This window comes from Pezoporus flaviventris, unplaced genomic scaffold, assembly GCF_033815535.1.
Source record: "Pezoporus flaviventris isolate CSIRO_AGI_PZ_B2104156 unplaced genomic scaffold, CSIRO_AGI_Pfla_v1 ptg000005l, whole genome shotgun sequence".
In the NCBI taxonomy this organism is placed as follows: Eukaryota; Metazoa; Chordata; class Aves; order Psittaciformes; family Psittacidae; genus Pezoporus; species Pezoporus flaviventris.
Window position 1 is genome coordinate 18,466,337 of NW_026892553.1, and position 11,268 is coordinate 18,477,604.

Sequence of the window (11,268 nt, forward strand, 5' to 3'; positions counted from 1 at the left end):
ACCCGAGCACCACGGCCACGGTGTCCCCAAGCCCTGCCCGCAGCAGGGGACGGCCTCCCTGCAAGGCTCCAGTCTCTGTCCTTGTCCTTTGTGGGCAGATGTGGTTCCTAACAGGCTCCTTGTGCTCGCAGCGGCACAGGCAATAGGGAAACAGGACGAGGCGTGGGGCTCACAGCGTGGGAAGGTGGCTTCTTGGCATGCAGGGTGTGGGAGTGAGCTGGGAGCAGCCCCAAAGCAGACGAGAGGGCTCTGCCCACACGCTGGCTGCATCCCAGGGATCCCTGCCCTAGGACAGAGGTTCCCAGTGCTGCAGGAGGGGATGGGACATCTACATAGGGGAAGATGCACCGAGACACCAAAGGGCCTGGGGGAGATCCCTCAGGGATGGAGGCTTCTCTGTCACGCAGGTACAGACACAAGGCTCACACAGAGGGCTTTGCGCTCACAGGTAGAGCTTGAGAGCAGAGACTTTGTTCCCCGAGGCCCAGAACACAGCACCCTAAGACTCAACCTCCTCAGGCCATACCCCCACACTGGCACCAGTGTTCATGTTTTAAATGGACACCAACACAAGAGGTAAGAAACATCCTTATTTCTGCAGAAAGATGAGAAGAAACCGAGATGAACAGACCTGGTTCCAGTACACTGAAAAAGCACATTGGTAATGGAGACACAATGCCTGTCCCTGACTTGCTGAAATGAAAAGCAGCAGGAATCCAGCATTTATTTAACCCTGTGGCTCTCTCCTGCGTGAAAATGGAGCTGAAAGTGCCACCATGTGTCCAAGGCAGTGATGGGCAGGACTGGAGCGCTCTCAGCCCCAGCTTGCTCCATCCTCAGCCTGGATATGGCTCCTGGAGGGATATCCCATGGGAGTGCATTCTCTGGTGCCACCGCAAGGCACTGCCACTGGGAACGAGGGGATGCAAAGCACATCCAAGCTATCAGCAGGCAGTGGTGGCATCTCCCACCACCCGTGCTCCGGCATCACCGTCCTGTGGGATCTGGAGTGATGGGGGAGCTGGCAGTGGGTTCTGTGAGCAGTGTTGGCCGGCACTCGAGGTCCAGCACGAGGTGATGCACATGGGGTGCATAGGACTTCACCGCCTCGATGTGCAGGATGCTGGTTCTCCACGACTGCCCATGCAGCTCTGCCAGCAGCCCCCGGATCCGTGATGCTGTGGCTTCAGCCCATCTCTCCCACTCAGGTCTGATCCTGGCCCTCTGCTTCTCCTTCCCACCACCCTCTGCTGGGTGCTGTGCTCCTCCATCAGGGCTGGATCCTGCTGGGACAGACTCCACGTTGTGATGGATGTGGAGAACACCACCCGTGGCCTTCTTGAGGACGCGGCATGCCACCGGCCAGCCCTCCTCCGAGCTGGGAATGAGCCCCAGGTTCACCCTGTCTGCCACGTCCCGCAGCTCCAGCTGGAAGGAGAGACAAGGGGTGGTGAGGGGATACAGTGCAGGGATGGGGTCCGTGGCTGGGGGCAGCACTCACCTCTCGGCTGTCCCCATGGTGCACATGGCAGCGGTCCTGCACGCCGTTCAGCACCAGGTTCCTCCGCAGGGCCTCCACGGCGTGGCTGTTCCACTCGCAGGCGTGGGCAAAGGCGGCTGCCGCGTGAACCAGGTAGGGCAGGGTGAAATAGCCAATGCCTGGGGGGGCAGGAGGTGGCAGCAGCTGAGGGAAGGGTCCAGGCACCTCCCCTGGGGCAGGGTGGGATGTGATTGACACCCTGGGTCTCTGAACCTGGTCTGCTCCGGGTAGGAACAAGCCCAGACACTGGGGAATGGAAATTCATCCCTCCCTCCTCCTCAAGAACAAACTCTGTCCTATTTACACAGAAGCTTATTTTACTTAAAACAGGTGAAGTTCAGGTTAGATATAAGGAAGAAGCTGTTCCCTGTGCGGGTGCCGAGGCACTGGCACAGGGTGCCCAGAGAAGCTGTGGCTGCCCCATCTCTGGCAGTGTTCAAGGGCAGGTTGGACACAGGGGCTTGGAGCAAGCTGCTCTAGTGGAAGGTGTCCCTGCCTGTGGCAGGGGGTGGAACTGGAATATCTGAAGTTCCTTTCCTTCATGAAAGTGTATCCATACACATGAAAGTGTATCCATACAGGTTCAGGAGCCTTTCAGAAATGATATGAGGGCAAATCTTTCCCCTGGATCCACCTGATTCCCATGACCAGAACTAGGTACACAGCAGTGCAAGGTCATCTGAACTGTTCAAAGGCACCGGGGACACAGGAGGGACAGCAGTGCCAAGTTAACTGAGGGCTCACAGACCATGCAGGAGCTCTAAGCCTGGGTATTTTTCCAATCCAGACTGGAAATGAAGTTCCACATCCACCTGGATGCCACGGGTCCCCGCACCACTGCTCTCTGCCCTGCCAAACCCCTCCATTACCTGCATAGAGATCCACCAGCACCTCCCCGGCGCAGGGCAGCGATGCCACCCGCAGCTTCTCCGTGATGTTGCCCGGCGAGAACATGCACTTGGTCACATCAAACGTGTACCTGGGAGACACCACGGACCCGGTGAGGGCAGCTCCTTCCCTGCAGGGGCCACATCCTGCACCGCAGCTCCTGCCCTACCTGATCCCATTGTCTACGTGCTCCACCCAGGGGTCCTGGCCCAGCAGCAGGGTGACACTGGGGGACCGCATCCCGCCTGCCAATACCCGTCCTCTCCTGGCCAGCCGCCGCGCACCCAGCGCTGATGCCACCGTCTCCCAAAGCACTGGACCTGCAGCACATCCATCCCGGGAGCTTTGGGAAGAGCGCTGCAGGCAGGATGGGGCCGGCAGACCCCGTCCCCCTTACCCAGCTGCTCCCAGGGCGCAGCCCTGAGGCTGTCCTCGCTCAGCAGCACCAGGTCCCCGTGGCGCTGCCAGGCACGGGGCACATCTCGCTCCAGCTCCTCCGACCAGCTCTCGCCCAGCAGCCGCCGCAGCTCATCCCGCAGCCTCTGGGCAGGCGTCCGCCGGCGGAGTGCCCTGGAGGGGGTGGGATCCTGCGGGAGGGATGGGGCACGTGGGGATGAGACCTTCCCATTCTATAGGGGGTTGCCCCATCCAGGGGCTGTCCCAACCTGGATGCGGACCAGCTCACAGGGCATCTCCTGCGGCAGGCTCTGCAGGGAGAGCTTCTCCTCCAGTACGGGCAGTGCCACATGGCCCCCTGGCACCTCCTGCAGCTGGTAGCGCTTATCCAGGAGCTGCTCCGCTTCCAGATGCTCCCTGCAAGGCCAAGGCATGGATAGGTCCTCCCCAGACCCACAGCCTCCCCCCACTGCAGGGAAGAGACCCCCGGGTGTGGGGCTGGCCCCCTTTGCTTGCACCCTGAGCAGACACAGGGCTCCTCATTCCCCCCTCCAGGCTCACCTGAGGCGCTGGGCGAACCGTGGCTCTGTGGCCAGTGCAGGGATGGGAACGGGGGCATCCATGGTCTCCATCCTGCCAAGCCCCAGGATGGAAGGATGTCACCGGCCGGCAGGGATGTGGCTGCTTATCAAAAGGGCACAGGCTGCAATGGAGAGCCAGGGTCCCTGTCACTGCCATGCAAGATCTGGCTGCCCTGGAGAGCAGCCCGTGACAGGGACAGTGGGGTACCCAAGGGGATGGGATCCTCTGGGGAGGGGATGGGATTGGGTGCTGCATGGAATGGGGTGTGCCAGGTGGTGGGGTACCTGCTGGGATGGGGTGCCCGAGTGATGGGGTGCACCGGGGTGGGATTCCCGGGGGATAAGGGCTGACGTACCAATGGATGCGATACCGGGGGTGGGATACCCGGAAGGCTCCGTCCTAGGGCCGGTGCCGGGGCTGGATTGCTATGGCCGCGGGGCTGCCCCGGGAGCCGACACCTCGTGTAAGGGTGTCCCGGGAAGGGCTCCGCAAGGACCCAGCGCCCCTCGGCCCAGTGTCCCTGTACCCCAATATCCCGGTACCCCAACATCCCGGTACCCCAACATCCCGGTATCCCAACATCCCGCTATCCCAACATCCCGGTACCCCAACATCCCGGTATCCCAACATCCCGCTATCCCAACATCCCGGTACCCCAACATCCCGGTATCCCAACATCCCGCTATCCCAACATCCCGGTACCCCAAAATCCCGGTACCCCAACATCCCACTATCCCAACATCCCGGTACCCCAACATCCCGGTATCCCAACATCCCGGTACCCCAACATCCCGGTATCCCAACATCCCGGTACCCCAACATCCCGGTATCCCGCCCGCTCCGCTCCTACCGTGTTTCCGGCCGGCTCGCTTTCCCCGGTACACCGCCGCCTCCACGTGAGCTGCGGCGGGAAGCGGAAGCGGGGGGCCGGTTGCGGTGCCGGACCCTGCAGCGCCATGGCGGGGCTGTCGGTGCGGGACCCGGCCGTGGACCGCTCCCTGCGCTCCGTGTTCGGTCAGCGCCGCGGGGCCGGGGCAGGGATAGGGGCAGGGATGAGGGCGGGCGTTGGGGCGAGCGGACCGGCCGGGCCCGGGGTCGCCCCCCTCGCTGACCGGTGCCCGCTGTCTGTGTCCCGCAGTGGGGAACATCCCGTACGAAGCCACCGAGGAGCAGCTCAAGGACATCTTCTCGGAGGTCGGGCCCGTGGTCAGCTTTAGGTGAGGGTGGCGGCTCCCTCCGCGCTTCCTTTAGGGGACGGTGGCAGCGGAGCGGCGCGGCCTTGAGGCTGTGGGGGGCCAGGCAGTGAGGTCCTGCACCGGGGTTCCCTAGGGATGCAGGGCATAACGACCCTAGCACAACAGCCCGTGGTGGTGGGGTGGAACTGGGTGGCTTTAAGGCCCTTTCCAACCCAAATTGTTCAGTGATTCCATGGGGTCTCCAGGCTGGAGGCACTGGTGGCGCGGAGCTGGGGCAGGTAAGTCTTTAGGTCCTGCTGAGGCTCTGTGCAAAGGGATGGGATTGCTCCACAGGGATGTTTTCTTGTCTTGGCACCAGGCTTCAGAGAGCTCTCAGTGAAGGGTTTGGGAGTTCCAGGAGCAGCCAGTCCGGTTCTGTGTCCCCAGAAGTTGCCTTTGTGGGGTTATGGGAAGCACAGGGCTTATGCTGGTGGCTTTTCTGACACTGGGGCTTTGGAAACAGCCATCAGGCCGGATCCAGGAGGCTTTTGGCTCTCGGTTAGGGCTTGACCTGACTCCGATGCCTTCGCTCCTGCATGGTGCACCCCAACATCCCTTTTCAAGCCCTGGGGAGCGGTGGGCAATGCTCGGTGCCTGCACTGCCCTCAGCGGTGTGGTTCTCTCCTCCTCACTCGGCAGGCTGGTGTATGACAGGGAGACAGGCAAACCCAAAGGCTATGGCTTCTGTGAGTACCAGGACCAGGAGACAGCGCTCAGCGCCATGCGGAACCTCAACGGGCGCGAGTTCAGCGGCAGGGCCCTGCGCGTCGACAACGCCGCCAGCGAAAAGAACAAGGAAGAGCTAAAGAGTGAGTGTGAGCTCTGTGCTGGAGAGGGCACTGCTGCCGTGCTGGGCCTGCCCTTCTCAGCATTACATATGTGCCTCTTCCATGGAGCCGGCAGAGAGACTCATGGAAGCAGGCTCACAGAGCTGGCCTGCTCCAAGCGATGCAGCAAGTAGTTTTGCAGAGGGATGCATGGCCTCGGCTGTTTTCTCTCCCAGATGATCCTGTTTTCATTGCTTCCCTTATGATGGTGTGGGGCTTCCCCTTCTGATGAGACCATTACAGACAGTTCATGTTGCCATAGGAGGTCACGAACTCTATTGCAGGCTTGGGGACAGGCGCACCCATCATAGAGTCACCCTACGGGGACCCTGTCAGTCCTGAAGATGCCCCTGAATCCATCAGCCGGGCGGTAGCCAGCCTGCCACCCGAGCAAATGTTTGAGCTCATGAAGCAGATGAAGGTGAGTGGAAGGCTGCACCCTATGAGCACAGCTTCTGTCATGGCTGCAGCCCTTGTGTCTTGCTGGAGCTCTGATCTCGTGTGTCTTCTCAGCTGTGTGTCCAGAACAGCCCCCAGGAAGCCAGGAACATGCTGCTGCAGAACCCCCAGCTGGCTTATGCCCTGCTGCAAGCCCAAGTGGTCATGAGGATCGTGGACCCAGAGATAGCACTGGTTTGTCCCTTGCTGCCTTGTCCAGGGTTGGTTGGATATTGGTGGCAGCCCATTGAGGGTGGAAGAAAACTCCTTTCTCCTTCTTCTGCCCTTAGAAAATCCTGCATCGCCAGACCAGCGTTCCTCCTCTGATCTCAGGCAACCAGCAGGCAGTGCCAGGGCCAGGACCTGGACCAGGACCAGGGCCTGGGCCAGGGCCAAACGCGCAGCTGAACCCACAGAATACCCCCTCGTCCCAGCCACAGCCCATAGTAAGAGCCTACGCAATGCACGAGCTGTGCAGGGCAGAGCTGGGCATTGCCAGCTCCAGCTCTCCCAGCTGGGGGGCCTGTGCCTGGCTGCTGGGGCTTCCCTGAGCTCTGGTTTCTCTCTGGGCAGGGTGGGATGCACGTGAACGGCGCTCCCCCTCTGATGCAGCCACCCATGCAGGGAGGAGTGCCAGCCCCAGGACAGATGGCAGCCGCTGTGCAGGGCCCCGGGCCCATGGCTCCAGGAGGTGAGTCCTGAATGGGTCCTGAAGACAGACCCCCCCCATAGCCAGAGGCTTGGCTCTATGAGAGCACACATAGTCCCATACTGTGTGTTGTGGCTGTGGCTGCTGCCAGCAGCAGTCCAGAGAGTTGGCTTATCCCTGTGTTCAAGTAAACCTCCAGATCCTTGCCCGGGACTGGGAAGGTATTTGGGGACAAAGGAGTCTGATATTAGCGCAGGGATGGTTGAGGAGGGCTCTGATCTCTTCCTGTTCCCCCTCAGGTGGGATGCAGCCGCAGGTTGGGATGCCAGGTGGAGGACCTGTCCCATTGGAGCGTGGACAAGGTAAAACGCACATGGGTCAGTGCTGTGTGCCCTGTGAGCCTCCAGTGAGGACCGGGCTATGGATGCTGAGCAGAGCTGCACCAAGAGCCCCTGCCAGCTCCCTGCAGCCTTCCCATCCCTGTACCTGCGTCTGTTCGCTTAGGCGCAAGGCTGCGGCACCAGCTCTCCTGCTCCCCAACAACACACACACCACTTTGTTCTGTGCCATGTTGTGCTCTGGAAGCCAGGAGAGCTGCCAGCCCCTGCAGAGCCCACCGAGGGGGACATGCCTGTGTTTTCCACCTCTCTGTGAGCCCGTGTCTGTCCCTGTGCTTGTGCAGGCCGGCAGAGCTTGCCCTTCTCTGGTCCCTGTCCTGCTCCTCCGCTGCCTGGGTGCTGGGAAGCAGCTTGAGCTGCAGCCGCGTCGCCGTGCCCGGCAGAGGGAGCTGGGCCCTCGCTTTTGCATGCACCGAGAGGGCGAGGCTTGGCAGGGAACTTCCCAGGGAATGATGCTTGCCTTTCCCTCCGCAGGCACGGTCTGTACGGCCCAGCCCCGCAGCCGGATTCCTTACGGTGCACCCGCCGGGTTCCCGTTCTCCCAGTAATGAGGCACGCAGGCACTTGACACCCCTGTTGCCTTGACTTGTATCATAGGCCTTGTTTCAAGGAACCTGTTCTGAGCCCCTCTGGTCTTAGGGGCATTGGACTCTTTGTTTTCTTTGGGGTGGGCACCATCTTCCTGAGAGCAACCAGGTAGTTCTTGGCACCCAGAAGGTTTGGAGCAGGCAGAAAGCTGGCACTGGGGAGTGCTGTGGGGAGCTGTGAGCAGGGGCAGGAGCTGGCTGTGCATCGTGGGGCACAGCATGGCCCTGCAGCATGCCCGTTGTCTCAGCAGGATGTCCTCTTGCCTTGCATGTCACACAGTGAGTGAGGGAAGGGTTGTGCCAAGCAGTCTGTCACACCTGTAGTGGAAGAGGTTGATCAAGCCAGATGAGCATCCCCATAGGTTTTCCTAGGGGACTCGAGGAGCGGAGGTGACCCTGCACTGTCCCAGAGCTGAGTGCATGTGTGCATACACTATTTACGTGTCTGCTCTTCTCCCTCTCTTCCTGCTGCTTGCCCAGGGAACCTGCAGCTCTCGCCCGTGGGACCTGCCAGGCCTGCGTCTATCGAGCGCGTTCAAGGTATCCCAGTATCCGCCTGCTCCCTGCTGCCATGGAGCTCGTGTGGAGTGTGCAGAGAGCAGCGCTCCCTCCGCTGTGCTCAGGGGCTGCCAGGTCCCTCTGTGTGCCCTGCTTGAGAGGAGGAGGCAAGGCGTCCTCTGGGGCTGGAGGAGAGAACAGGCTAGGGCCAGGCACTAGTAGAAACGGGGAGCCTGCTTGAGAGCACCTTTGTTTAGGATCCAGCCCCCTTTGACACCTCACTACCAGGTCTTGCTTTGCTCCTGGCCCCACATCAGCAGGGTTTTGATGCCTGTGCTTGTAGGGCTTGCCATGGGGGCACCCATGCTTAGTTTGGCCACTTGGAGCTATAAGAACCCTGAGGCAGAGCCAGAGAGGGATGAAGCCAGCAGCCAGAGAAGGGGTTTTGGTGCGCTGTGGCCCTGTGTGAGGGGCTGCCCCCTTGGCAGTCAGCACGGCTCACCCACCCGCACCAGGGGAGCAGTGTGGGGCTGCCCCAGACCCCAAGAGCACTGGGGGACAGTGTCAGCACCGCACTGGTCATGCAGATCCTCACGAGCTCTTGTGTGTCTCCCTGGCAGTGCCCATGCCAGACCCGAGGGCCCCTATGCAGCGTGGACCTCTACCTGCTAGTGGCCCGCCGCCCCGAGGCCTTTTGGGAGATGCCCCGAATGACCCTCGCGGAGGGACCCTGCTCTCAGTCACTGGAGAAGTGGAGCCCAGGTGAGGGGAGAGGGAAGGAGAGGAGCTCTTGGCACCATCCCCTGCCCAAGGGTGACCTCTCGCTGAGGACAGGGATGGCACCGTGTGTGGTGTTGCCCATGGGGGCTGGCCCGATTCCCCGGGGACGGGGCATCCCCGGGGTGGTGGCAGCAGCCCTGTGGTATGGGGCTCACAGCGCCTGTCCCTGTGCCAGCCTCACCCTCCTCCCCTGCGCCCGGCTTCGGGGGCACATCCCAGCACTCTGCCCAGGCCGTGCCAAGCCAGCCAAGTCTGATTCACAACTCTCTCGCTTTTTCTCCTCCTCCTGCTTTGCTCTTCTCGTCTCTCTGCGTCAGAGGTTACCTTGGGCCGCCCCACCAAGGAGCCCCTATGCACCATATGCCTGGGCATGACAGCCGGGGCCCCCCTCATGAGATGAGGGGGGGACCCATGGGAGAACCCCGACCACTGATGGGAGAGCCGCGGGGGCCCTTGATGGATGCTCGAGGTGAGAGAGGGGGCATGAAATAATGGGTGGCTTTAAAGAGCACAGACAAGGAGTCAGAATGGAGCCCACTGCCCCAGCAGGAGACACAGGAAGGGGTTTGGGCAGTGGAACAACTGACTCCAGGGCAAGGAGGGACAGTCCCATGGGGTAAAAGTCTTCTTCCAGGCATGTCCCCTCTGCCCCAAGGCCTGCACCTTCTAGCCCCCAGACACAGGAGGTAGGGAACTTGCTCCATGCTCCCTGAATCACTGCTTTCTCCAACATCTTGCCTTGTCTTTCCTCTGCAGTTGGGAGAGATCCCCGAGGGCTGGAGCCACGAGGATTGGAACCACGAGGGCTGGAGCCCCGGGTGATGGAGGCACGAGCCCTGGAAGCACGAGCCCTGGAAGCGCGAGGGCTGGAGCCAAGAGTGCTGGAAGCCAGGGCTATGGAGGCCAGGGTCATGGAGCAACGGGGCTTGGAGCCTCGAGGGCCTGGTCCCAACCCACGTGGCCCCATGCCTGGTGGGATACAGGGTCCTGGGCCGCTTAGCATGGGAGCCAGTGGCCCGCAGGGGCCCCGCCAGGTACACACAGCACCTCTGCTCAGTTGGATGCTGGTGGTGTCTTGTAGATAGGGGCTGGGTGGGGATTGATCACATCCTGCAGCAGCAGCACCTCTGGCAGTGCAAGCCTTTGGTTGGTGGCTCTTAAGGAGTCAGGGCATCCACCCATCTCCACAGGCACTGCCCATCTGTTGGGGACAGGACAGGGCTTGGGCCTCTCCACCTCCTTTTGATGTGCAGGAGTTGGAGGAGCAGGAGAGTTCATAAAACCCATGTGTCTTCATGCTCTGGTGTCTTCAGGCTGGCCATGAGGGCGTCCATCGGATCATCTGCTTTATGTTCCTGTATTCACATGGCTGAGTCCAGTGACTCCTTGGTCCTTACCTCATCTCTTGCGCTCACAGGTTCCTAACATGGCAGGGGCAGGCATGCAGGGAGGAGGCATTCCCGGAGCAGGAGTCCAGGGAGCTGGTCAGCCCGGAGGCTTTAGCCCTGGGCAGAGCCAGGTCACCCCCCAGGATCACGAGAAGGTGAGAGGCCAAAAGCGAAAGGGTGAGACACTGGGAGCAGCACTTCCTATGTGCCTCACGGTGGTGGGAGCAGCCGTTCCTGGCTCTGGTAACCCTGTCTCTGACTGTCCCCTGTCCCCACAGGCAGCTCTGATCATGCAGGTTCTGCAGCTGACAGCAGACCAGATCGCCATGCTGCCCCCGGAGCAGCGCCAGAGCATCCTCATTCTGAAGGAGCAAATCCAGAAGTCCACAGGAGCACCGTGACAAGGTGATGTCCTTAACCCAGCCTCTGCCTGCTCCCCTTCAGTGAACCAGAGCTCAAAGTGGGGCTCTGTTGTTCCTCTCAATGCTGGGCTCACTCTTCTGCTTCCTTCTTGCAGCACTGGCTGGTGTGTGGTGAAGGTGATGCTCCATGGCAGCTGCTTCCCGTTGCTGTCTGAGCTGATGCTGCGTTTGGGAGAGGTTTCTCCTCCCCCCCTCACATTTTCCTTTCCCATTCATCTTTGTGTTTTCCTATGTGTATATTTTATGAATGTTTGAAATAAAGTGGGAGGAGGGTTTGAATAAAGTCATGTCTCTGGTTGCCTTGTTTGGTCTCTCATGAAGGCCGAATGGGACTGTTCGGTTCTGGGAGCATCCAGGCTAATACAAACCACTCGCCTTCCTCTCTTCTCCCAGCACCAGAGCAAGGATGGATTCCTGATGTGCCATGCTGTTCACAGCTCTCCACAGGGGGTAAGCAAAGGGCAGGGTGGGGAGCTCGGCTTTCTATCCTGTAAGTGATACAGCAATCGGATACCACTCCAGCCTGCTCGGGGAGGGTGGTTTTCCCTCTTCCCTGCATATGCTGGAGCAGGATTTGGTGCCTTTGTGTGAGCTGCATTTGGATCATGGGATGGTTTGTGTTGGAAGGGACCTCAGAGCT

At 60.8% G+C, this 11,268-nt stretch overlaps 2 protein-coding genes across 7 annotated transcripts; one reads left to right on the forward strand and one right to left on the reverse strand.

Moving 5' to 3' along the window:
- Positions 1-577: 577 nt before the first annotated feature.
- Positions 578-4,290, reverse strand: TRMT12 (tRNA methyltransferase 12 homolog). 2 transcript variants are annotated; one of them, XM_061446169.1, is made up of 8 exons: positions 4,257-4,290; positions 3,386-3,508; positions 3,094-3,241; positions 2,826-2,998; positions 2,598-2,748; positions 2,410-2,519; positions 1,502-1,659; positions 578-1,428 (listed from the first exon to the last, which is right to left on the reverse strand). In XM_061446169.1, exons 2-8 carry the CDS (start codon positions 3,441-3,443, stop codon positions 988-990), a joined length of 1,239 nt encoding a protein of 412 aa, XP_061302153.1. In that variant the 5' UTR covers positions 3,444-3,508; positions 4,257-4,290; the 3' UTR covers positions 578-987. The 2 variants fall into 2 exon arrangements, with proteins under 2 accessions (XP_061302153.1, XP_061302152.1); XM_061446168.1 differs by having other exon boundaries at positions 2,826-3,015.
- A 46-nt stretch (positions 4,291-4,336) lies between these two features.
- Positions 4,337-10,911, forward strand: CSTF2 (cleavage stimulation factor subunit 2). Of its 5 annotated transcripts, none has more exons than XM_061446170.1 (15): positions 4,337-4,420; positions 4,545-4,623; positions 5,281-5,450; positions 5,753-5,889; positions 5,982-6,101; positions 6,197-6,352; positions 6,480-6,597; positions 6,855-6,917; positions 8,021-8,080; positions 8,659-8,800; positions 9,136-9,287; positions 9,575-9,852; positions 10,236-10,361; positions 10,485-10,611; positions 10,724-10,911. In XM_061446170.1, exons 1-14 carry the CDS (start codon positions 4,363-4,365, stop codon positions 10,605-10,607), a joined length of 1,782 nt encoding a protein of 593 aa, XP_061302154.1. In that variant the 5' UTR covers positions 4,337-4,362; the 3' UTR covers positions 10,608-10,611; positions 10,724-10,911. The 5 variants fall into 5 exon arrangements, with proteins under 5 accessions (XP_061302154.1, XP_061302155.1, XP_061302156.1 ...); XM_061446171.1 differs by having other exon boundaries at positions 6,531-6,597; XM_061446172.1 differs by lacking the exon at positions 8,021-8,080.
- The last annotated feature ends 357 nt before the right edge of the window (positions 10,912-11,268 follow it).